General features: G+C 37.1%; 1 protein-coding gene across 3 annotated transcripts in view; it reads left to right on the top strand.

Annotated features, from left to right (window-relative positions):
* The window catches only part of GALNT2 (polypeptide N-acetylgalactosaminyltransferase 2), a 92,550-nt gene that overhangs the window by 57,311 nt on the left and 10,998 nt on the right, over positions 1–24,241 (top strand). For all 3 annotated transcript variants that reach the window (XM_054819906.1, XM_054819907.1, XM_054819908.1), the window contains 8 exons: positions 4,108–4,206; positions 4,800–4,867; positions 5,160–5,225; positions 8,524–8,645; positions 13,936–14,023; positions 17,726–17,813; positions 18,360–18,463; positions 23,226–23,352. In XM_054819906.1, the coding sequence (XP_054675881.1) occupies positions 4,108–4,206; positions 4,800–4,867; positions 5,160–5,225; positions 8,524–8,645; positions 13,936–14,023; positions 17,726–17,813; positions 18,360–18,463; positions 23,226–23,352 (762 nt within the window). The remainder of the gene's footprint in view (positions 1–4,107; positions 4,207–4,799; positions 4,868–5,159; positions 5,226–8,523; positions 8,646–13,935; positions 14,024–17,725; positions 17,814–18,359; positions 18,464–23,225; positions 23,353–24,241) is intronic.

Here is a 24,241-nt window from a genome sequence, read left to right as displayed (position 1 = left end):
AAATCCCTTGTATAATAGCATGGTTTTAGGTTCCTTTAAGCAGGTGATTTGTAGATAGAGAAAAGCAAGTCTTGTATAATTTGCCATTACTTGAATGGAAAAGAAGGAAGAATCTGGTGTTTCATGTGTTGCCATGAAAGCAGTGAAAAGCATGATGCCCCTGGTATACTGAGGAGTTTAAAATGACTTTTGAATTTTCTTCATCTCTCATACTTCCCCCCCCCCCCCCAAGAAATGCATTCTAACTCTTTAGACCAGGTATTCTTTACCTGCAAGAGCAAAGCTCAACCATCAACTTCTAAAAGCTTGTATGTTTCAGATATGCTGGATTTGGAATTTTTCTAGATATTTAATAACTTCTGAGGGGAGTCTAACAGAGAAATGCTGCTCTTTGAGAAGAACTTAAATAAGAGAGATGACAGGAGACAAATTATATTACAGTGGCTATGTTTGCTTTAACTGTCAGTATTGTGATTGTACACTGACCTGCCTGGGTTTTTTCACTAAATGGAGCCAGAAAAGAACCCTGCAATGAAGAGAGATGTGTTTCTGGAGAAGGGCTGAATCTATGTTGTGATTATTACTTAGACTTTGCCATGGAGCAGATTTAAGTGCTTGTCAGTCTGTAAATGGTCATTTTTTAAAGAAAAAAAAAAAAAAAAAAGGCAAAAAAACAACCAAGCACCCTCCCCACCTGCCAAAAAAAAAAAAAAAAAAACCAAAACAACCAAAGCAGTCATTCCTACAAATTGTCCATGATGCTTTCCCTGCCATGTTGCAATTAATTTTCCTTCTATTTTGCAAGGGCATTCACTGCAGAAGCTGAAAGTCACATGAAATATTTGGGAACTGTCCAATGGAAAGAGCAAAAGCAGTAGCCATAGGAAGAGCAATATGTTACAGATCTGAACACATGACACTTGGAAGCATGTTATTTTCAATAAAATTGGAGGCAACTAGGTTAAGATTAAGATCCCTTATGGAGCTGCTACAATCTTTTTCTTTAAGAAAAGAAACCTGGATGAGGAAATACTTGTTTCTGTTTAAGCAAATTTTTATTAATTGTATTGATGTGTCTGAGAGGCTGTTTGACTTTAAAATAACTACATGATAATATTATTGCTGAAATTGTCTAGGCTGTTTAGAAGCAGTTTGTCAGGATTCTACATTAGATATCTAACTATGTGTGTAACCATGCATCTCCTTTTCGTACTATGTTATTTAGCCTTTTCTGCATCAGACAAATGTTAGACCAAAGTTTTCTACTTGCTTTTTGTCAAAGCTTGCAAGCAGTTCTAGAGAACACTTTGGTTTGTCTAAGCTTCTTGCCTTTATTTTAAGCAAAAGGGAGAAGTGAGAAACAGGCAGATACAGCATAAGAAAGGAAGCAGAGAGAGGAGGTCTGGACAGGAATGCAGATTCTCACTCCAGCTGATGCTCACAACTGCCACTTCCAACAGCTTTGAGAAACCTCTGGGTTTCCTTCTGTTGCAATCTGTTTACAATGTGTAACTGAGAACTATCCCTGTCATGGTAGACTTTGGAGATCCAGGAAATTAGTGTCACAGTCATAATAGGAAACTTCAAGAGCTGTCCTCCTGTCAGTATAAAATAGCCTCCCAGATAGGATGAAGGGTGAAATACTCCATGGTTTTTGTGGACCAATGTCCATCATGCTTACTTTGGACCAGTGGTTTCTGATCACATCTCTTGTCTGATGTGTTGGCATGATTCTTGAGAATTACTGTAAGTACATTAGCTGGATTAAACCATGTTTTCTTTCTCATTCGGCAACTATTAGAAGCTTCTGACCTCACACTCAAGTTTTATTCTTAAGCAGAGAAGCAATGACTTTCCTGTCTCTTTGGTACCCAGATATCTGTTGAGGTGATTGTTCTCCTTGCACTGTTTAAAGTGGATATTTCTGTCAAAAAATGGTTTCAACAAACCACAGAGATTTCAGAAAACTTGTTAATGATATGAACTAGTCCAGCAACTCAAGTTTCTGGGGGAAGGAATGTACTTTTATTTTTTTTTAACTGATTTTAATGACCTATGCTAAGCATCGAAGGTCTAGATTGTTTTCAGTTCAAGTTCTATTTTATTCAAATGTATTTTCTCATTCTGCATGTAAAACTAAGTGCTATAACTTGAGGAAAGAAAGTCTAATCTCTGTGCCAAAAGTGATGACATTGTTTCTTTGGTTGAGGTTTTATCTGTGGCACTATTCACACAGCAGAATAGGAGGAGGACTGCTACTAAGACAGTTAAAGCAGGATTTTTTGAAGAGCTGAGCGCAGAAATACTCAGTAAGACATTCCTCCAGTTTTATTTGGAAGTGTAAAAATCTTAATTTCTCCCTCAGAAATATGCAGTAGTGCTCTTGAGTTTTCTTAGAATTCAGAGGCTTTATTGCATTCAGCAGTTCCACTCTAAGATGTGCTCTGGCTCAAGTGCTCTCATCTGCAAAGAGGTCAGTATAACTTTAATGTGACTTTTTTAATTAGTGTAATGCAAGTGCTTCATGTGATAACTGCATGCGCAGTAGGCTTGTCCTCTGTGGGCAATTGGAAAGTTAGCAGAAAAAAGAATATCTTTTTTGGCACCATAGGCTTTGGTGTGTAATAGCTGGATGTCTCTTAGCTGTCCAGATGAATTGCCAGAAGCTCACAATAGAGAAGGTCTCAATTTTTTACTTTCCAGGAACGCATACATGTTTGATTCATTGCTTCAATGCTGGGCGGTAGCCATCTTCTATGCCGCCATTGGAGAAAGCAAGCTAGATAAGGCCTTACTAATCTGACACAGCAATTATAGGGTTGGCATGGGCTTTGTTTTTCTTCAGAGTGAGTGAGATCACCACGGCACAGGCAAGCACCGATGTGTGCGATGTTATGGGTCTGTGGTATTGAAACCACTGCTGGTCCTTGGGATTTTGTAGGGTGGGCAAGGGCAAGAAGCGCACTGTCGCTCCCTCTCTGATTCCAAGAAGTTGAAGGTTGCGTGGTTTATGATGCATGTCACAGATGTTTAATCAGATGGAGAGGCCTTTTACACAGTTTTAGAAGTTTAGATAGCAATGTAACTTACCTCTCTTCCCTTAAAAGCTAGTTTGATTAATGCTGCACAGAATACAGAATTGCTTGCTGAATTTGTGCTAGCTGGGTTTATCCCTTCTGAAGACAGCTAGGCCTGTTTAAAACTCTGCCCCTAATATTTAATAAAGGCTACGTGAGGAAATATGTCACTCGTGTATGTTACTACATGAATGGTGATGAGTATCGTGACCTGTCAGACCGTAATGCTTTCCGCATAAACTTGATGTACAGTGTTTTGTAGTACTGTTAGTTTCTAATACAATGAGAGTAGTCTCTTTTTTAGGTTTATTGTCAGTGGATTTAAACAGCTTACCTTTGTGTAGTCCTGCAGGAAGTATTTTGGGATTTGCTTCTTTTTACTTATTGTATTAAATTCAAGCTACTAGAGGTGATGAAAAATGAGTTGACATACATGGAATATTTCATTACCTTTATGGTGTGGAAGGATGTAGTTCTGTGTTTAGTTGGCTCAACATTGTCACAGCTAGCTTTTTTTTTTTCAAATTCAGAATGTTGCAATCCTTACAACTCCTTAGAATAGAAAACTGTTTTTATCTATGAGCAAGACCGGGATGCTACAGGAGCTTTAAAAATAAAGGGAGAAGTGGACACATGCTATTCTAAAGATGATACATGGTAGCCTGTGAACCTGTGCATTTTCATGGAAAATATGCTCGTTTGCTTAGATTTATTGAATACTTTTAATGTAAAATAAGGGTTCTGGTTTCATACTCAGTTGCACGAAAGATATTTACAACATACTGCAGTGGTGATATTCTGATGACTTTTCTGAACCTGCCTATATCTGACTCTGACTTCTTAGTCTGTTGTATCCTAAGACAACTGCCGAAAGTGGCAGAAGAGGAGTTGCTTATAAACTCACCTGCAAACCAGATATTTCGTTCTTCCTAAGTAGATGTTGTGTGTACATGATTTTAATAGATAACTGTTTCTGCTAAGCCTGGAATGTAAATATTATGTATAAACGACAGTGTATTATGTCTTTCAGGTGTCAACGGAAACAATGGCGGGTAGATTTGCCAGCCACTAGTGTGGTGATCACCTTTCATAATGAGGCAAGGTCTGCTTTGCTTCGAACTGTTGTCAGGTATACCTAACAGACACCTTGATTTTTTATTTTTTTAACTTTTTTCTCCCTAAGGGCCATTCACTTGTGTCAGATAATAGCTTATGATAAGGACGGGAGGTAACAATCCATTAGGCTTTTCTGAACCATTTGCAGAGGGAAAGCTGAGCCTTAATTTCATTGATGCTTCCAGTTCTTATGTTCTGAAATAGCGACATTAAACAAGCAAAATTTCTCCCCTTTACTACAAATGCACGAAAATGTGGAACCAGTTACTAGATGATGTTTGGAGGTTGGCCATATAACTAGTTTCAAGAAAAACTCAGGGAAGATGGATTCTCAGGGGATATTTGACCTAGAGCTATCTTCAGAATTCTATGTTGCAAATTGTCTAATCCACTCATTCCTGGAGGCTGGAATTTTGGGGGGAAAGATTCTGCGTGTGCCTTTCTTCACAATTGCTTTCTCTAAGAATAAGCCAATAGCTGTTATTGAAGACAGGATCCTTGGCTAGGTGCTATTGTGGCTTAACAAAGTAACTGCTTTTATGACATTATTATGAAAAATTTAGACTGCTTAGTATTGAATACTTTTTTTTTTGGGGTCTATTTCAGTGTCCTTAAAAAGAGCCCATCACATCTTATTAAGGAAATCATACTGGTGGATGACTACAGTAATGATTGTAAGTACTTTTACAGGGTCTTAACTTCATTTTGTTTATTCTGGTAAGACTTTCTGTAGATGCTGGTAAGTGACTCAGTTGAGAATAAGTCATATCAACAGGAGTTTGCAGAGACTGATCCAAACCCAGGTCTTAATTCTTTTGCATCTGTCATTATGGAAATTTGAAGAGTTCTGATAAATACTTCAGGTATATTTTATTACTTCCTGCTCACTGAAGGAGCTGAGTGTATACTTGAAAACAGCCTTTACGTAGTATGTTATCTGACATAAATTATTTTATTTTTTTAAAGCTGAGGATGGTGCTCTCTTGGGAAAAATTGAAAAAGTGCGGGTTCTTCGAAATGATCGCCGAGAAGGTAGGCTTAATCTGGGGGAAGGAAGATAAAAATTCCATTGTGCTGCCTTATCTGTTCATCAAGTCTTTTAAAGGAACATTCTACTATACATTCTGTATTGGAGGGAGGATTTTCACTTTGTAAATCAACTTGTTAACGGAAGGAATAAAACCAAATGCATTTGTGCAAGTAAAAACAGTAATTCTGATTAATTCCATATTGTTATATGTGCAGTTGCCTATTGTTGACTTTCACCTCCTTGAGAAACTGCCTTTCACCCTCAACCTCTCCTTTCTCTTACTATACTGAATCCTCAGTTAAGCTGCTCCTGTTGTACATAAGGTCTTGCTGTAAACTGTGAATATTTTAAATGATCCAGCTTAAAAATAGCTCTCTCTTTTTGCTGGTTCCCTTACTAGCGATGATTTTAAGGATCCAGTTGATGGACACCCTGACAAAGTTTGTTTGGCAGACTTGAGAGGGTTTGAGCAGCCAGGAGAGCCAGGACCATGTATGCCAGTTTTGCAGAAGCCAGTGTGCCATGTAACAAACTTGTCTTACATTTTTGTTTTCCTCTTTGTTGTTTTGTAAATTACGGTCTCATATGACTGAGCCCTTCAGTCAGCAGCTTCCTGGCTATGGAGCTTAAAGTATTAGATACAGGCAACTGTTATTCTACAGCTGTTTGAAATAATATCTGAGAGTTGACAGTTGAAATAGCTGAGTTAGCAGATATGTGCTTGTTTATTTTTATAGGTGCTGTATCTTCTAGGCTGCCAGCCCAGCCTGGGGAGCAGCTAGAATCATTGTCAGATGTCAGAAACTGGAAATGACATACACAAAACCTGTGTTGTCCCACAATTAGTTATTGCAAACTGATGGGCTCTTACTGTTTACATATTTTGTTTGGATTATACTTGTGAACAAAGACTTGTTAGGAAAGTAGGCCTTTTATGACTTGCCATGGTTGCAGGGTTCTGAGTAAGTTGACATCATTCCTCTGATCAGTACAACACTTAAAGATGGAGATAATAGTAATGGAAAAATGAAGTAATGCTTTTTGATTTTTTAAAAGTAATTATAAATATTAACTTTGTACTGCATATGCAGAAGAACTGAATTTTCATTCAAACTTAAAATATGCATCAGTATATTTGAAAATGTAATATAATTTGACAAATCTTTTGCTATGTCAGAAAAGAATGTTTATTTGCTATCTGAAAGCACTGTGCTGCCTTACTTGGTATTTTTGTGAGATTAGGATTAAATTATTACCTGTGGGATCTACTGTATTGTTTATGAAGGTTTGCCTATGCACGCGTATGTGCAACCAGGTGATAATTTTTTAAATTAAAATATTCTAAGATTCCATTTGATTGTTCGCTTGTTATCCTGGAGTTTGATACTGACTTTGCTTTTCATTTTCAGGAGTAGGCTGATACTGATATCTCAGAAACATACAAATTAATATTTAAGAGAATCAGTAAAACCAACCAGTGTATAAGACACTAAGAGTAACATGTTGGTATGAACAACAGAGGAAAGCAGTGTTTTTAAAATGAAAATTAAAATAAAGGGACAGTGTCTGTGGAGGGGATTACATTGCTTTCAGAAATATGGGGTAGTAGCTTTTGGTCTGATTTGTAGGACTGGAGTTCGTTATGGGAACAGATGTGTTTTGGAGGGCATGGTAGTCTGTGAATAAATGTTCGGGGGAACCCTCTCAATTCTGTGGTGTAAGGCTGGATGTGATTGTAGTGGACTCAGACCCAAGTGGTCACCTTAGGGTGGTGGTGGTGGGGAAATTAGAAATGCAAGACAGTACGCTCTATAAGAATGTAAGTTAGAAATAATAAGCTGTGGAAGGGAGGAACTGCGTAAGTAAAACAAACATAGCCAGAGTGCTTGAGGAATGGTTTGATGTAGAAAAAACCTGAACAGAACAGCTTCGAAGGTTGGAATTAGGGAGACAACATAAAAACAATGAGTTATAATTAGCTGCCAGTGTGCAACAGATGAGTTGTAGAAGGTGCTGTCAGAGATCAACACAGTGCGTATCTACAACAGTGAAGCACTCAGATTTGTGGTAAGAGATAGTACAAAGATTGTGGTGAATGTTGGACAGACCAAACAAGCTTATCCTCTTAAGCATCTTGTATTCTGTCAGTCATGTTTATTTTGTCAAAGGAATGGAAAGAAATGGGGTTCACTCTTTTACAATGTTTCAGTTAAGGGGGAAGAAAACAAACCAAAACCAGAACAGGCTTGGTGGGAAACAATGTAGAAAGAAAAAGAAAAAAACAAAGAACCCCAAACAAACAAAAAACCCCACACCAAAACAAAACGTAGTACTTGGCTTTGGTCTTGAGTGACAATAAAATCAATGAATTTTGAATATTAATAGAGAAAAGTAGGGAGGAAATTTACAAAGGAATGAGAGGAAGCTTGCTATTTTCTGTATTGGAGTCAATGGTGGAGTGTTCTGGGATATGGGTGTAAATATAGCAAGGGACTTTAAGAAACGGTGACGCCATCCAATGAACAAATACTAAAAGAGAAGGAAGGAAAGGAACAAAGCAAACCAGTGAGGTGATCTGTGTAATTGAGGTGTAGGGAAGAGAAGAACCTTTTGACTTTATCAGGAGTTTCTTCCTAAAGAAATCTTTTCAAGATAAGATTTTGAAAAACCCAAAACAAAAAAAACCAAACCAAAACACTCACCAAAACAAGAGCATTGCATGAAACACAGGGGGAAGACAGTTGAAAGGGTGGGGGGAAGGCTCTCAGACATGAATTAATGAAGCATGGCTATTTCTGGAAACAGTTGGATAGAAGAATGGACAGACTGTGGTGACAACTAGGACGGGAGGGCAGCAAAACGGTGGGGAGGATAAGTTAGTGATGATGCTTTCCTTCTATCGTAGAACTGTAAGAAAGATGTTTATTTTCAGGACTGATCTTGAGTAACATTTGTCAGTATAAATACCATTTATTGTAATGCAGAGATACTTGTGTATCTCTTTTTTTTTCTTTCTTTCTTTTGTCTTTTTTTCTGAAAAGGCACTTGAGTTTTTCCACTTAAATCAGATTGAAACTTGTAGACTAGGGTGCAGTAGATTGGAAGCTTGCAGACTGTGTGTTGTGAAGTCATTTCACTGAATTGTTAACTAGATTCTCATTTTGGTAATGGAACTTATGTGTTTGTCCTGTCTGAATTAGAGTAATTTAATTCATGACTAACTTGGAATGCAATACTTTCTCACTGCTGTTGATTGTTTTCCTCAGTAAGTACTTTAAACTTTTTATCTTTGCTTCTCAGGCTTGATGCGCTCCCGTGTCAGAGGGGCAGACGCAGCACAAGCAAAAGTGCTGACCTTCCTGGATAGTCACTGTGAATGCAATGAACACTGGCTGGAACCACTTTTGGAAAGAGTAGCTGAGGTTAGTAAAGAGTTCTTGTAAAGTAATTTCCTGAAGGAGCAGCTTTTAAATTTTAAAGCCATCTGGTTTATACTACATTAATTTTATACATTTTTCTAAGGAAGCTTTTTCTCTGAAGTGAGATGATGGAGGTGATCGGAGTGTTCCATGATTAAAACCCACTTTTTGTTCATTTAATCTGTGAACACAGGAACATAAAATGTGAATATTTATTATAATCTTTACAAGCAATTCAAATGTATGCTTCTTTGGTTCTTTAGGGACCTCCTCAGTAAGTGTTGAAAATCTTTAGAGCAAGGTATAGTTCTCAATCAATATAATTTCAATGTAATTCAGTTTACCTGAGTATTTATGCCTCATTAAGATTCAGTGTGATAATAGGAGAGAGGTTGAGCTGTGAAACCAAAATTCTCATGGAAATTAGCAGGGACTGTGGGCTCTCAGCTTCTATGAAAATGCTGCTTCGTCTGTGTCCTGAAAAAGCAATTGAAAGGATTGAGAGTGAAAATATACTGTTTTCTTCAGGAGTTGGTTATACTTGTTAACTTGCTCTGGAGGAACTCAGTTGAAGTGGAAAGTGAATCAAGTGTGATCCCAAAAAGCACTGGGGAACACTCAAGACAACATGTTTTTTCTTCTTCCTTAATTGCATTCCCTTTCTGGTAAACTCCCCTTCCTGGAAAGACTTTCTTTCAAAATGCTCCTGGTCAAAATGGTTTTGCTAATCTACTCTGTTTTGTTAATGCCCAGTTCTTTGCTTATCCTCACTACACTTCCCTTTGCATTTCACCCCAAAAAGGAGAAGAGGGGGGAGGGGAAGAAGTAGTAAAACCCATATACTCAATATGCCAGTGGAGAAGCTGTCAATTGATGACTGATTTTCCTTATTCTGTTTCGTTCTATGATGCTTTACTGTGTATTCCAGAAATACTGTAAGTTGCCTAAGACATGTCAGCAGTTAAAATCCTTTTTTGGAGTAGAAATAAATTTTAATCAGCTCAAACCTGGACAGTGTTAAAGTACCTAGAGCCTACAAAGGCCTTGAGCGTGGGTAACATAGCACTACTTCTATTTTTGTGCCTGTGTGAAGTGTTGCAGCCTCAGAAGGGTTGGGGGGATTTCTCTGTAATTATTAACTAGGAAAATAAACTTGAAGGCATTAAATATATCTCAGAAGGAAGTGGAGAATCCTTGCAGCTAAAGCACTAATGGATTCTAGAATGCGGGAACTGTTTTCAAGCCTTTTTGTGTAAATGGTTTGAAGCATCTACCTGTTCAAGAAATCAGAATAGAAATGGTAGTTTTGGTCAACAAAACCTTGCTTTTAGTAAGACAGCTATTTTACTATTTACTGTTTTTCTTGTCTCTGACTTTTTCAGGGTATACTCATTTAGCTTTCTGAAACTGATATGGGATATGAAAAGTGTTACCTTTTTGTCATAACAGAATGTAAAACCTCTTGTTAAATTGCTGACAATTTTGTGAAGATCCAGCATTACACATGGAATATTTGGTGGGAGAAACTGGTGGATGCTTTGCATCGTGCAACAGCTACTTTTTAGCAGCATGTGAATTATTAGATCCTTCAAAACTTGCTCCTTACAATTGTCACCATGATACACACTAATCGTGTTCCATTGAATAGTTTTCAGCTGTATGAATACAAGTTTCCATTCTTAAAAGCTTGATGTACTGTTAAATAAATAATTGATGTGGAATGCCAGTTTACTTCCATCTGAGAAGATTCCCAACCAACTGGTATGGGGTTTGATAAAGTAGTTTCTAAGCTTTCTGCTTGTTCAAATAATTAAGGCATGGATAGTGTTTATGTATAGTGTATGCTAGTTCTTTGTTATTTTAAATGGATTGATTTTGCTCACAGTGCAGATGGTATGTTACTTGATGTTAACTGGCAGCACTTTCTTGGTAGTCTCAGTGACAAGAACCTGAACAGACATGAACTCACTTCTGCTCTGGCCTCAAAGGTAACCTTTTCAGGTCAGGGCAACTATACATTAACAGTATTTTAATATAGTATTTTAATATTAATACAGTAAAAACCCAGTAACATAAATAAACAGTATTATTAATACAGTATTTTCTGATGCGCTGCTGCATCTATTCTATATGTGGTGGAAAGTGTGGGGTTTTTCTTTTTTCCTTTTGTTCCACAATTGCCCACTTGGCACTTAATTCTGTTGGAGGTCTGGGGGATTAGTTGTGTGTGTTACAATATAAACATTTATAGCTTCCAAGAAGCAGTCTGAATTGAATCAGTTCTACAATACCCTATCTGATGTGCTGTGACCACTTTAGAAAGTGGTGACGTTGACCTCTTGCTTGTGTTGGGAGCACCTGAGACATCAAGCTCTCCTTTGATTGAAGGATGATCCATCCCACAGTTTTCTTTGAGATGGTTTCCTGATTAGGGTATCTTTGTCTATTGACCCCGCTTGCTTAGTGTTCCTAGAGGGGTCTGACACTGCTAGGGATTTTTCTTCAGCAATTTGAGCAAAGGCTTAAAGCAGAAGCAACGTACATACAAGGTGAATATTTTAGAGTTCAGAATGTACAGATAAGAACGTATACAACTCCTGTGTAACCTGGAGCTGGTAGATCTTCTCCCTCTTTGCTCCCTCCTGGAGAACGGTTTTCTGCCTGATTCCCTAAGGCTACCTTTTATGCCCTCTCATTTGTGTGTGTGTGTGTGCTGGTTAGGGGAGATTAAATAAGGAGCCAGTGGAGTTCAACCCTTTGATTTTCCCAAAATGTCAACATAGTAATAAGTAATACACAGTCTTGAAAACATTGGTAACTACTAGCTAGCTATTTCATGAACATTTGTCTACTTGGCTTTTTCTGTTTCCAATTTCTAATCACTTTATTCTTTTCCTCATATAACTGATGTATTATAAAAAAAAAAGGAAGATTCTGATGCAGAACTGAACTAATCTGTTTTGATAGCACAGCTGTAATACCTTCCTAAAAGTAATGTAGGAATTTTTAAACAAAAACGACCTTAAAAGGAAGAAAGAACTAAGATTAAGAAATGAGATGTGGATTCCTTTTTCATATCTGTCTCAGATTTTTCTGACCTTGAATGAGTCAGCTTTTAACTGGCACAATGCTGAAAGAAACGTATTTATATTTTCTCTTAAGAGTGTTGTGAAGCTTAATTTTTAAAGTGTCTTGAGATTTTTTTGAGGGGGGAGGAAGCAATGTATGCAGAATCTTGAGGATAATTTCTGATGGTTTATGAGAATAATATATAATAGTCTAACTCTCTAGAGCATACATAACCTCCTTATGAAATATTAAAATGAAATAGTTTGCTGCAAATTTCCAGGCACTAGATACTTGCAATATTCACAGGCTATTTCTTTCCATTATCCTCACCAAGAAGCACATGGTTTTCCAACTGTGTGTTCCATTATGAGTTATGGCGTCAACCCCTCAGAATGAAACAGGAGATTACAAAAAGGCGACTTCCTTTTTGCTTGTGTTTTTGTTTCTAAAATGCACATCAGATTTCTACTTTAATCACACTATGGATAAATAAGTATCTTGCTTTAGGATAAGTTAAAGGGAGCTGCTTTTTAGTATTTTAAGTGAATGAACTCCCTGTACTTTAGAGACCCACAAGCTCTTGTTAATGCAGAGACTGCTAAAAACTTTGTAGTGCCCTGCAAAGCATCACCTTAAGAATGTGCAGGTCTCTTGTCTGCTTTGCTGCTGAGCAAATCTATAATTTCAAATCACAGAAGGAACAGCATGTTTCCAAGCCAACAAAGTAGTTGTTGTACATCGAGCAGAATGCTCACAACCTGGGTTTTTGTCTGTTGGAGAAACAACTGTAAGTTGCTTAAATAATGTTAGGTGTAGCAACTGGTGTTAGTGTGGTGTGGCACTGATATTGGTAGAACTAATCAGCAGTAAAAGCCTGAGGAAATCACAAATGCATAGAGACAGCATGCTACCTGCTTACTCAGCACAGTGAAGATAAGTTGAAGCCTAACTGAAGCGCTACCTAATGTGACACCTGATAGCTTGGGCAACTTTTACCAGTGGGTTCAACCGTGCCAAGTAGAACCATTTGAGAAAATGCAAATTTTTGTCAGAAAAGGTTTTTAGCTAAGTCCTTAGATGTATAAGCTGTCTCAGTTTCAGCTAAGGAAAGGAGGAGAAAGAAAGGAAGGATGGCTTTGTTTTTGTATTTCATGCTGATGGATGTATTGTGAATAACTGGATAGGCTGAATATCTTCTGTCTCATCAGTCTTCAAATAAAGGAGTTTTCTAATTCTGTCACTATATACAGAATGTCTAAAATAAGGTCCTGGGTGCACCTGAATGTTAAATTGTGGAGCTCAAACTTTTAGTTTGAACTCAAGCAAAATGTTCTATCAAACTACCATAGAAGTTATGCTTCAGTGTGTAAATGTAACTTTTTTTTTCCCTGTAGTAAGTCATGGAGACAAACTGGCTTAACCATGATATTGCATTTCTAATATTAGATGAGTCTTTTTTTAGAGTACTGATGTCTTGTGATCCTATTGGATGATGTGTGCGGAGTTGTTGGAAAGATTTTTGGTTTTTCTTAGATTATTTTGACAAAAACATTGGCTAAGGTAATTAACATTGCTCCGAGGAGTGTACGAGACCATGGTTGGACAGAGGAATGTGACATCTGTACCCCTGGAGTCTTGGCTGCTGGAGATTAATAGCATTCATTAGTTTGAGGTGGTTTTAGGTTCTTTTTCCTGTCTAAGTATCTGATTGTGAAGTATGATTCTTCTAGTGTGAAATGAGTTAGCATTAACCTAAGACTTTCTGATTACAGAAAGGCCTAAGTGTTCCTTAAAGGTTGAAATAGTAAGACTGTAGTACGCTGTGTGGCTAGAGATGTGCTGTGGAAAACATGAATTGCCTGGATTCTTCTTTTCTTTGAGCTGGGTTTTAAAAGTAAGAATGGAAGTGCTGTTTGCTCGACTGCCTTTAGAACTACAAGTTTGCTGCCTTCTTGAAGAGCAAGTCAGAAGGGGATTACTTGAATATAAGGAGCCTAGAATAGAAAGAGGATTCCCAGCCCTATGGTGTGGTTTCTGCTTTCTGAAGCAGTGCTGAGGAATGCTATTCACAGCACTGGCTATTCAGAGTCGTAAGTTGAAGTAGGGGGAGAGCTGGGGGAGATGTGCTGATGAAATCCTGCTGAACTGTTCAACATCTCATCCTGCCTGAATCTTTATATATTGATTTCATTATTTCAATATTACTTTCTAATATTTATTTTAGGACAAGACCAGAGTTGTGTCTCCTATTATTGATGTAATTAATATGGACAACTTCCAGTACGTGGGGGCGTCAGCTGATTTAAAAGGCGGTATGTACCTGTACTGGAATACAAATTTAAAAAAAAAAAAAAGGCATCAAGAATCAAAGCTCATAGTCACTGCAGTTGTGGAATGGGCAGTTAACATACTGTTCTTCCCTTTCACGTATCTAGTTTAAGTTCTATAGGTCAGTTGTTTCTAGGCTTGGATTTTAATTGGCCCTATTGTCTTCTGCTTTAAAACAGTTCATCTTTATTATACTAATTCTTACAAGTTTATGCTGCCTTTTTCCAATGTGCAGTACTCACTCCAATGTTTGTAGGATTGTGTAAATGTGTCAGAAACAGTTTATGGCCAGAGCTCATGATTCTCTTTTTAGAAAAGACAGACTTTAATTGCTCTCTAGCTTAGAAGCCCATCAGCAATGCAGTGCCTATGAGGTTTTTTTCAAGATGCTGGTTTGCTTAAAAAATTAAACTCTTCTGAATAAGCTGAAAGCTTTGGAATGTGTTTAAAAAATAAATGTTTTTGTTAGCCATGATTTGTAATTGTGAAGAGAGTAACATGTGACCTTGAAAATTTGTAGTGTTTATACCTTTATAGTTACAAAATTTCCTGTTAAATTGAGTTTAGAAGTCCTAACTACTACGGTTTCACTATGTCTAGCTAGTGTAAACTGTTGACAGCAAATAGTAAAAAAAGACTTGTGAAGCCCTCAAAAAATTTAAAAATTCCTCCCCTCGCTTTCTTTACTGTAAGCAAGAATTTAGCATTAAAATTACTATTCTGTGTCCCTCCTGCCCCCCCTTTTTTTTAATAATTGTTTCCACAACCCTGGAAATTTAACTGTCTGCACAAAGATATAAGATGAGCCACGATATAGAAATTATGCAGTGCTGTTCCCACAGTATTTCAGATTTTCTGAATGGACTTTCTTGAATGAGGAAGGAAAAAAACAATTTCAAGCCTGTTCTGTCAGTTACTAGTTTCTAACTGGCCACCAAGTGTTGTGCCAGTAAATAAAATAAAAGCAATATTTGCATGATGTTAGATATGCTTCAATTTCCAGTCAGTGATGTGGAGGTGAGAGGTTCTATATCTTTTTAATGAACACTCTAAAATAACACCTACAGTGCATATATTCACAGTATGCTGATGTATAGTTCTCTGCTATTATCTGTGTGCTAGCTTTATTAAAACCTTAAGGCTTTTACCCAATCTGTTCATTATGCCTTGAGTATGGAAATCTCTCTACCATTATGTGGCTTTTATTGTTGTCTGCAGTAGGAGGAGGAATTCTTTCATTGAAACCTTTGACTGGTTCCTGTGGGGTTCATGGTCTTTAATTCTTCCCAAGTGAAGTGGGAGAAGATTGAGAGATCATTTCAATTGTTACTGCTTTTCATACTTCATCTTTGGAACTACGTTTCCCAATTTTTTTTTCTTTTTAGTGCTCATTTTCTCCCCTCATCCACAATAGAAATAGATTTTTTTTTTCTTGATTTTTTTTTTTTTAAAGTCCGTGGACCCTCCATACTTCTGGACTGAGGAGTGAGAAGCTGTCTTTTTTTAACATTAACAATAGAAATTTTGTACATAGCAGTGTTTAAAGCTATTTGGGAGTCTGTTGAAACGCAAATAATGTATTTCTTTTCAGTTCCCAGAGGACAGATTACCCTGTTAGAGGCACTGCAGCATTTGGCATCATGGGACACTTTCACTGGGGCCAAGTCTAAAGGTGGAAGCCAAACTATGCTTTCAACCTTAGATACAGTATCTGTGTAGCTGAAGCATGGAGAGTTGAGACAGCTGGGACAGCATTTGTGCCGGGTCTGCTTTGAAAGGACTTAATCACCCAAGACAACAAACTAGCAAATGCCACTAAGTTTTTAAAGCGGACAGAGCTAAAATAATTCCCAAGTCTGGCCAATGCTAAATCCGTGCACTTCATGGTACAAATTTTTTTTTTTGAGGGAGGATTTGCAAAAGTGTTTATGCCATCCTGAGAAACATTTGAATTACTGGAATAAACTGTAGTTAACTGAGATCTAATAATTTAGGGTATGCCTATGATGCAGTTTACACTGGATAGAATTTCATATTGGATATGCTCTTGTGTTTAAAAGTCCTTTTACAGAGTTACTGATATTATCTCATTGAGTGCAGATTTTTCCCAGAGTCAGTGAAAATGGAGACGAAAACCCAGTTTTTATGGGTAGACAATTTATACGCTTGTTCAGAGTTTGTAAGAGTGCTGTGTTCCAAAAGAGACCCCTTGTGTTCACTGGAGTATATGTAACTCTATCTCTACCGCTTCTGCCAGAGAGCAGTAGGTTTGTTTGGTTTTTTTCAAGTTCTCCCAGATGCAAGTAATTTTGCTGGGTATGTATGATGAAATGCGACTTTTTAATTGCATGCAAATATTGGAGCTCATTTTACTTTTCATGCTGGAGGCTTTGCAGTACCATCAATTGTAGACATTTTACTGTTTTGCGACTTGGAGTTTTGGAGTAGTTAGGTGGTCTTTCATTTTTACAGTGCAACACTTCATGAAATACGCATGGAGAGAAAGAGTTGGCATGCATGATGTAAAGATTGTTCAGGATAATTTCTGTACTCTGTGTGTGATAACTGTCTTGCAAGTTAAAATGAAAACAATTTAGTTTTCAACTCTCTGCATCAGTCATTACTGTGCATGTTTACAGATGCAGACAGACAGTTTGTAGGACTGTAATTGTTGTCTGTTTACCTTAGCTTTTTCCCCACGAAGTAATTGCTTTGTCTTTATGATGGAGAAAGAAAGCTATTGACATCTGTGCACCAGAAATCTGGAAATCATTCATTACATGATTTCACAGGATATCAATGTGTAGTTTTTTAAAAGATGTTCATGCTTATGGGCATAACCCAGCTCAAAAAACTGTTAAGAAAGTGTTTTCTAGAGGAAGTTTGTCTTATACCAACTGTGTATTATTGCCTAAAGGAGGTAATTCAAATGGTAGTCAGGTAGACAGCTGCTCTAGGTGACCTGTTGGTCTTGTCTATTCTAGTGGTCTTTATGTGCTTCTGTGCTTAACTTACTAAAGGACCAGACCAGCTGTTGCTGTGTGTACGCATATATATACAGACATACGTAAGGGAAGTAAGATTTTGGTACTCTAGCGCTTGCCTCAGCTTTAAAAAATGAAACGCTTAGAAGCATGCAGTAGGAAAGCAGGAAGTTACACAAATGTTAATAAGTGGGAGCTACATAACCTGTTGTGACCTTCATGATAGAGAGCTCCTGCTGATAGAGCAGTACCAAGAGTACTGCATAAAGCCTATGTAAACATAAATGTGATTGCTTGATAAGAGTTGAAATGCAGTTGTACAGTAAAGACTATAAGGAGCACTTGTAATGGCTGGAGGATCTTCATATGATGTTCTATTTGATGTAAGGATAGGAGATGTTGGATTCATATATCAGGCTTTTGCTTTGTCACTTGTTGACTGGGTTTCTTACTTTGTGTAATAGATGGCAACATGAGAAATCAAAGTTATTTTGTATTTGAGATTACTTTTTTAATTGACCTGTCAACTTCTTTACCTTTCATCTGGATGCCTACTTGTTTGTTTTCTACCCAGAAATTTGTACAAGTTTAAATTTTTAATTTAAATTACAGTTCCCAGTGTTTTCAGTCAACTTTACTACTAGAAGTTGAATGATGACCACAGTCTTTTTAACATTCTACTCTAATATTTTCTTCTTGAAGGCTTTGATTGGAACCTGGTGTTCAAGTGGGATTACATGACACCAGAGCAGAGAAGAGCACGGCAAGGAAATCCAGTTGCTCCCATAAAGTAAGTCTGTACCACCACTTCTCTCTCTAATAGATTATAGTTTGCAACTAAAAGTTAGAAATCATCTTCTCTGAGTCTGAAAGGGAATTTTTACTATAGCTTGCATTAATATTGAAATTTCATTCGTATTTATGTAGCATTATGAGGCTCTCAGGAATAAATTATATTTAAAAAAATACTTTAAAGCACATTAGTAGATTATTTAGCCTTAGCAAAAAGTAGATATTGTTTTATTTTAAGTTGGTATATTTTGAAGGCTAAAAATACAGCATCGGTTTTACTGTTTTATTGCTTGCATAACTTGTCACCCTTTGCATAAGGAACTTGTGAGCCAAATGGAGATACGGAAACTACCTCAGAAGGTGGTCATAGCATTGTATATGCCATAGAAATGTGTGCAGACGATGTTTGAAGTGATAGATGCAAAATTAGTTGCATTCAAAAGCATAGCAAATCTTTTCAAGGAGGTATTAATCTTGAGGTGCAAATAATAGTTACCTCCCAGTTCGTGGTTCTATAAGTATTTAATTTTTCTTGTCTGTTTAGGACACCCATGATAGCTGGTGGGTTATTTGTGATGGACAAATCCTATTTTGAAGAACTGGGAAAGTATGACATGATGATGGATGTTTGGGGTGGAGAAAACTTAGGTATGTATGTTATTTACCTTCAGATCAGTCTTGAAAGAAAGCAGGTTTCGTCATTGCCTTTACTGTCATGGTCTTCCTGATTTTATGCAAAGAGGGTTATAACCAGACGTAAAACTTCACATGCATTATTGGCAAAATCCAAAAGGTCATTTCAATGAAAGAATTAAAACAAGATAGGAACTATATGTAAATGTGAGAGAATAAAAGTATTTGTTCATTAAGCAACAAAATTTATTTGTAATGGAAGTTGACTGATAAAAAATTACTGGATGTAGATAGGCAGTCACATTCAAAAATGCTATCTTGTTTGAAAGTCACATCCTCATATAAAGTTACTGATTAAAATACAATAATGTTCAAATGCTTGCCACTTAAGGCATGTTTTAAGATGTTGCTGAAATTTAATCGAGAACAGTAGAACACAGGAGTTCATGAGTTTAATGTTCTTACATACGCCTTAAAAAATCAATTAAAACTTAGGTGACTGAAGAATAATCTATTTCTTAACATTAATACTACTATACTGCCTGGCATCTAAACTTAGTGAGTCTTTTAATTTTATACACCTACTTTAGCCCTGTGAGATAATTATGGTTTAGAAGGCATTTTTCCTGTAATTCCTTATCTTCAGATGTTTAAGTGAGTGGAATTTAGGGAAGAGGGAAGAGAGGCTGAGAGATCTTGTGCTTTAGCCATTTCTTCTTTGACCTGGTGGTTAGGTCTGGCTTTAGTAGGGGTTTTTGGCTCTTTGCATTACAGTATTGTACAAAGTTTTTCTCCAGTTAAGACCAGTATGCTTTCGTTAAAACAAAAAAGAGTGGAACTGTACAACTTCTCAAGACTTCTAGTCTGTCATTAATTTAGTTTTTGAGGGCAGAGATGCATCTTGGACATTCCAAGTAGTGTGTTTTAGGACCAGTTCTAAGGATGGAAACTTCTCTACTGCATGTGTTAGCTGCAAAATCCTAAAATAGTTTGAACTTGTAAAAACCCAGGAGTATTTTGAGTTACTGAAATATGCATATGCATTGAGCATATGCTTGGCCTACAAGGAAATGTCTGCTGTATACAGCACACCGAGTATGGAGACGTGGTAACCAAATGTTTAACGCCCCTGTAAGGACTTAAAGGCTGGAAGCAGCATCCTTACAGTCCAGTCTCTGACCTTCCTATGCAATACTCGAAGAAACCTCTTGTGTATTTTGAACAATTACTTTCCGCATTTCTGTTTGCTCAGTGTTTTGGCTGTCTATTGCTAAGTTGTATTAATATGAATATCATTTTTTAAATGTCCTGGAAGGTCATTGGATAAACTTCCCACAGCAATACTTGCATTCACTCTGAAAACCTCTTTTGCCACTAGAGCACTTAAATATTTGATTAGCTGCAAGCATGTACTTGAGTGACAGAGTTTTTTTTCTGAAAATCTAGCAGCTGGTTTTATGCTTTGATAATTGAGGCCTTGATAGCAGGAAAGGGCATGAGCAACAGCTCCTCACTCCAGGTGCATGCAAAGGCTGCATGCAAAAAGCTGTTGATGTTACTCCTGCTGCAGTCTGTTCCCCCTCCTCCATGGGAAGGAGATGGAGACTTTGGGGTGCCTTTTCTCTGCTCCCTGAAAAGGGCAAGTCAGTCAGTACAGCAGACAGCTAATGATTTGTTCATAGCTGCCAGACTAACTGAAGATGAGTAAAAATCGCATGGTGTGTGATTTAATTGGCAATAAATGGCACATGCACCAGAGACTGGAAATCTGTGACATGCAGTTTAAAATTCAACATGCACATTCATCAAGCCTCTTTACTCTCAAGTATATCTCTGAATCAGTGGCTTGATGTTACATGCAAATAACCTGCTAGATGGACCTGCAAAATAATTCTATACATTATGCTTTATAAAACTTAGCATTTTTCCTTCACTCACGTACAGAGCAGCTGTTATACGAGATTTTGTTCACATGTTAGTATAGTATCAACTTTACAAATTTCAAGATGTGCCTGCAGTATTTTGCCTAAATTAGCCAAGAGTCAGCTCTTACCATGAAGATACAGTGCATTTTCAGATTGTTGCTAAATGTGACTGATAACACGCGCTTGCTGTACAAAATGTGGATCAAGGTTTGTTCGGTCTTATCCTGAATTTGTAAACTCAAATTCTCAGAGTCTTTACAATGCTTTTTGATAAGCACAGGAGATACAGAAGTACACTGGAGAACTGGATGGACCATTAGAAAGTTTGGTTCGAATTTGAAAACCTAGACTTCTGTTAATAATTTTGCTAAAATCAGAGAGCAAGTAAGACATTGCCTGTCTTCTATATTGATGACACCCTACAATAAAAAGAGCAAATCTGTTATTGAGAAGTGTAATGTAGTCTCATACAACTGAAGAATGTTTGATGTAGTAACATTTCTTCTCCCACTATTTGACTATGGCAAAAAAAGTTGCCTTAAGGGAGTTTGTGGGGGTTTAAGTTTTAGTTGCTGTACATTCCTTTTTCTTTAAAAATCCATGCAGGCTTTAGAAGACTGATACATGTAAGAGTTAGTTTCTCCCTGTTTACTAGTCTTTTGTCTTTCCCATAGAGCTATTTTTCATAATTTTCACTTTTTTGAGAATCTTCAGAATCTAAGGTCTGGAAAGTATACATGTAGGTTTACATTACTGGGAATTCGTGGAGGGAGAATTAATCAAATTAACGTACACAGTAGAGGAAGCTGTGAATAATGAAAAAAGTTGACACAAGGTGTTTCTGAATTACTTCTACAACAAAAATACTTTTTCAGTGCCTACATACATTCAATAGATGACAGTGACTGGAATAAACCTTCAACTGAATAATTTAAAAAAGAAAGAGCTTCAGGCATACTGCATTGACCTTTATTTTTAACTAGAATCTCACTTTACCTCATTTCAGAGGCATGTATTTTCTAATACTTAAATAAATCTAGTATTTAGATTTCAAGCATTTAGTCTGTACTTGCTTGTCTAACACAAAAGCCTTTATCTTTGATAAATCTCCCCATCTTCTTTCACTAGGCTGTCCTCACTGAGTGCAGCATCCCCTCATGCTGGACTAATAACTGTATGAACTTTCTAGCAAAACTCCTTAAATAATACTTCAGGGTGGTACAAGACAACTATTACTCCCCTGCTTTCACAATTTGAGCTGTTTGGGACCAAATTTGAGCTAGATTTGGGAAAGCCTGAATTCTTCTATGTGTAATTTATTCTAGTAGAAACATAGAAGTGCTTTTGTTAAACTTGTTTAATAGCAGCAGTGACTAGTTGTTTACTGTGATTCTCTCTTTGTTTTGTTTTCATTCTAAGCTCAAAATAAGAGGTGTAATAGGGAAGTCAGTGCTGTGAAAGATGTACAGTGAGAATGTCATGTTCAGTTGCTTTAAAAATTACTTTTGCCTCTTGTCCCATGTTAATTCAACTGGGAAATCATGACTGTAAGTTGCTGGCAAAACCAATGTCATTAATATTTTTGGAGGATGATCTCTCTATAGATTGGACTGTTGACTATCTAGGATTCATGAATATGCCTCATTGGTCCTGATGCAACAGAATTTATCACTGAAGTAAAACAAATAGGAAATGATCCTTGTAAAAGCAAAGACCATTCAGAAGAAAGGCAGTTAACTTGCACTGTCAACGGTTGAAATCACAACCTCTTTCTGCACACACACACACACACACACACACACACCCCCACCCTGTTTGTCCTTTTTCTCTGGACAGACCATCAAGAAGACATGCTCTCTAATCTTTGGGTTTCTTGTTTGTTTTAAATTTTAATTTTTGAAGTAATGCTGGTTTTATGACTTACTATGTGTATGTGGGAGGAAGGCTTCTGGGGGAAGGAATGGTACCTAGTATAAGTTATAATAGGTAGACACTGAATTTAGAGCTTTTTTTTTTTTAAATTTGTGGAAAGATACTGAATGATCATGAAAAGGCTTGAAACTAAGGGTAGCACTCAATAACTAAAGGGGGAATCATCACAATTGAAACAGTGCTACTGGAAGCACCCTTCTTACTGCACTTATTCTGGGTTTTTTTGGTTCTCTGTCAGCACTAGGTGACTTGTGCTGTCAAAGATCTAAGTTGAGAAAGGTGTGTAAATATTTCTAGACCTTCTTGTCCTCACTAGCTGGGTCAGCTCACTAGATTGGCTTAGAAGTATACTGTCTATAACCTTCAGTTTACAGAAGTTGCATCTTTATTCAGTCTGTCTTCAAATCAAGATTGACTTGATATAAATCCTTCTTCCATGGCGAGTGTTTGGGAGTGTTTGGTTATCTGCTACAGTAAGTTAGCAGCTCGAATCTATTGATTGTTTTATCATGCCTTGATTTTGTCCACTGTGTTATTCCATCTTTAGCTGAAAAATTCTAGATCATTAATTCATCTGTTAAGTGTATCAACTGTTGCTTACCCTTTAGATAAAGCATGGTAATGGTACGCATAGACCTAACTTACTCTGGCCAATTGCAGCGTGGTGTATGAATTTGGGGTATGCTGGTAACCTCAGATAAGAGAAGACAAACAGTTTTGCTTCCAAGTTAATATGGTTATTTCTCTTGAGCTTGGAGAATAATAAATGGTCAGATATGCCTTAGTTTTCTGAGGAATTCTAGGATAAACAGTCTTACGGATCTTTCCAGCAATAGCCAATGAAAGCCTTCTCTGTAAATAGTGTACTACAAAATTACAGTATTTTGTGATGTTGGTCTTCGTTCATGTTTTTATTTCAGAGATCTCATTCAGAGTTTGGCAATGTGGTGGGAGCCTAGAAATCATCCCTTGCAGCAGAGTGGGTCACGTATTCCGCAAACAGCATCCTTACACGTTTCCCGGTGGGAGTGGTACCGTATTTGCAAGGTAACTGTTAAGTCAAGTCTTCAGTTAAATAGCAATGTTTTGGATTTCTTAGATGATCAGCAGGTGGCAGTAATTTCATTTTAAGGATCTCCTCTTTAGAAATATTTGCAATATTATCTAGCGTGGAAAAATATTAATTGAAAGGAAATTAATGACTTGGAGGCAACTACGCAAATTGAGAGAAGAACCTGAGAGCTAAAAAAGGGAAAGTTCTAGCAGACATAGCCTGAGAATGGAAAAGGAGGAAATGCTTACCTTGACATTCTATCAATTTTGAGAACTTTCTGTTTATTTGGTTTTAAAGAAGGCCTTATTTTCAGAACTCTCACACAAATCCTCATTTTGTAGCAACAGTTTCATCATCCACTAAAAGCCAGAATACACTTAAGTTATTCATAAGCTTTGCTTGCTTTTTGTTAATACATGATTGGTATGTGATATGCAAATGATTATGTAGACTGATTCTGGCATTTGTGCTAGTCTGTTGGCAACTGAGCTATTTCCTCAGTTTCTCCTCTGTAGAATGAGAATAGAAATTCTGATTCATGTTCATAGTGTTTTGGAAGTAATATGGATAAAGGTATTGCATGAGTGTATGGTAGATGTTTTGACTAAGCTTCTATCAGTTGTAGCTGAAGAATCACTGTGGGTTTTGGCTTAGAGAATTGGACTTGATGCTCAGGGGGCTGGAGAAGTACAAATCTCAGCTGAAGGTTTGGTGGGTTAAGAGCTGCAAATAAAATTATTTATTTATCCTTGAAGGGATATGGAGCCCAAACTCTGTTTAACTTGAAGCAACATAGCACAGATGTACTTAAATTCATAAGAATGTTCTAAGCTGCCGATATATTTGGAGTTGGGGTGTAATTTTTCTCTTCTATGCTGGTTA

This window comes from Grus americana, chromosome 3 (genome assembly GCF_028858705.1).
Source record: "Grus americana isolate bGruAme1 chromosome 3, bGruAme1.mat, whole genome shotgun sequence".
Classification (NCBI taxonomy): Eukaryota; Metazoa; Chordata; class Aves; order Gruiformes; family Gruidae; genus Grus; species Grus americana.
This window is presented reverse-complemented; position numbering and strand designations above follow the sequence as displayed.